This window comes from Gavialis gangeticus, unplaced genomic scaffold (genome assembly GCF_001723915.1).
Source record: "Gavialis gangeticus isolate Ggan-Ray unplaced genomic scaffold, GavGan_comp1, whole genome shotgun sequence".
In the NCBI taxonomy this organism is placed as follows: Eukaryota; Metazoa; Chordata; order Crocodylia; family Gavialidae; genus Gavialis; species Gavialis gangeticus.
This window is the reverse complement of record NW_017729032.1, coordinates 186,514,002-186,515,444: the sequence shown is the minus strand read 5'-3', so window position 1 is coordinate 186,515,444 and position 1,443 is coordinate 186,514,002. Positions and strand designations below refer to the sequence as shown.

The window sequence follows — 1,443 nt, the reverse complement described above, 5'->3', positions numbered from 1 at the left end:
CTGGGGTGGGCTGGGATAGGGGATCTGCAGGGGTTCAAGACCAGGGGTCTATGGGGGGCCGCGGCACCCGGGAGGCAGTGGTGCTGTTCTTCCGCTCTGCCTACCTCTTTGTGCGCTACTTCGGCTCGCAGGCGGGGCGGGGGCCAGAGCTGGCGGCTGCCCTGGCCCGGCTGTACAGCTGTTGCCCCGCACTGGCCCCCCACTTCCTCAACCTCCTGGCTGAGACCCGGGCGGCTCTGGATGACCCCATGTGGCCGGCGGCGCTGGCCGGAGCCCTGCAGGAGCTCATTGTGGGCCAGCCCCCGCGACCCCATGACCTTCCCTGGCACCTCCGGGTGCTGTCCCACGTGGCTGGGGCGCCGGGGGTGCCAGCAGGAGCCGCAGCGAGCTACGTGCAGCGCCTGGCGTGCTTGGCTAGGGCTGGCCGCCTGGGGGGTTGGCGACCCGGCCAGGCTCTGCTTGGCGTCTGCCGGACTCTGCTGCAGCGCCCGGGTGGGGCCGGGCCCCCCCTGGCCACCCTCCTGGAAGAGCTCGCTTGGAGCTACCCGGACGTGGATGTGCAGCACCAAGCGCGCTTCTACCGCGCCCTGCTGGCCTCACTGGGGGCCGAGAAGCTGGGGGCCGTGCTGGCCCCCGCCGGGCGCCTCCAGGCCCGCACCCTCTCATCCTCGCTGGTGGCTGAGAGCGAAAGCTTTACCGCTGCCCTTACGGTGCACCCGGCGCCCCACGTCCCGCTGCGCCTAGAGCGCCAGGCACTGCCAGCGGCTGGCACGCCGATCCGAGCGTGTGGGGTGGCCGAGGCAGCTGCGGAGATCTCAGCCCCAGCAGCTCCTCTGCCCTTGAGCCTGGGCTACCGGGTGCTGCATGGTGGGGACCCCCCGGAGCCGCTCTTGTGCCTCCTGCTGCGGTTCGAAGCCGGCGGTGGCTACGGCCCTGTGCCAGACATCCACGTGCCCTGTCTCCGCGCCGGGCACCCGCCGCCTGCCCTCACCCTGCAGCTCCGGCCCCAGGCCCCCTACCCCACCCGGGTGGCTGTCACGGCTCTCTACAGCACCCCAGCCGGCCTCACGTACAGCTGCCGCCTGGCGCCCTTGGAGGTCTCCTTCCCTGACCTCTTCCAGCCGCTAGCGTTGCCCGCGAACTGGGACCTCCCGACCCGCCGGCGCCTCTTCCAGGCCCTGTGGGATGCCCTGGGCCCCGGGGCCGAGAGCCTGGTGAGCTGGGCCCAGCTGCGGCAGCCCGTGGCCAGCCTGGTGGAGCGCGTCTTCGGGAGGTACCTGGTGGCGCCAGGCTCGGGCACCTGCGAGGTGGGGCTGGCTCTGCCGCCCCGGCACCGGGTGCTGCTCCGGGCGCGGGAGGCTGGTGGCGGGGGGGCGGCGTGCGTGGCTCTGCGCACCGACCACTGGGGGGCGCTGCCTCTGCTGGGGAAGTACCTGCGGGAGG

The 1,443-nt window shown here is 73.2% G+C and overlaps 1 protein-coding gene across 1 annotated transcript in view; it reads left to right on the top strand.

Moving 5' to 3' along the window:
- Positions 1-24: 24 nt before the first annotated feature.
- Positions 25-1,443, top strand: part of AP5B1 (adaptor related protein complex 5 beta 1 subunit) — a 9,718-nt gene continuing 8,299 nt past the window's right edge. Inside the window, exon 1 of the mRNA XM_019523861.1 lies at positions 25-1,435. Within this exon, the coding sequence (XP_019379406.1) occupies positions 51-1,435 (1,385 nt within the window). The 5' untranslated portion in view covers positions 25-50. The remainder of the gene's footprint in view (positions 1,436-1,443) is intronic.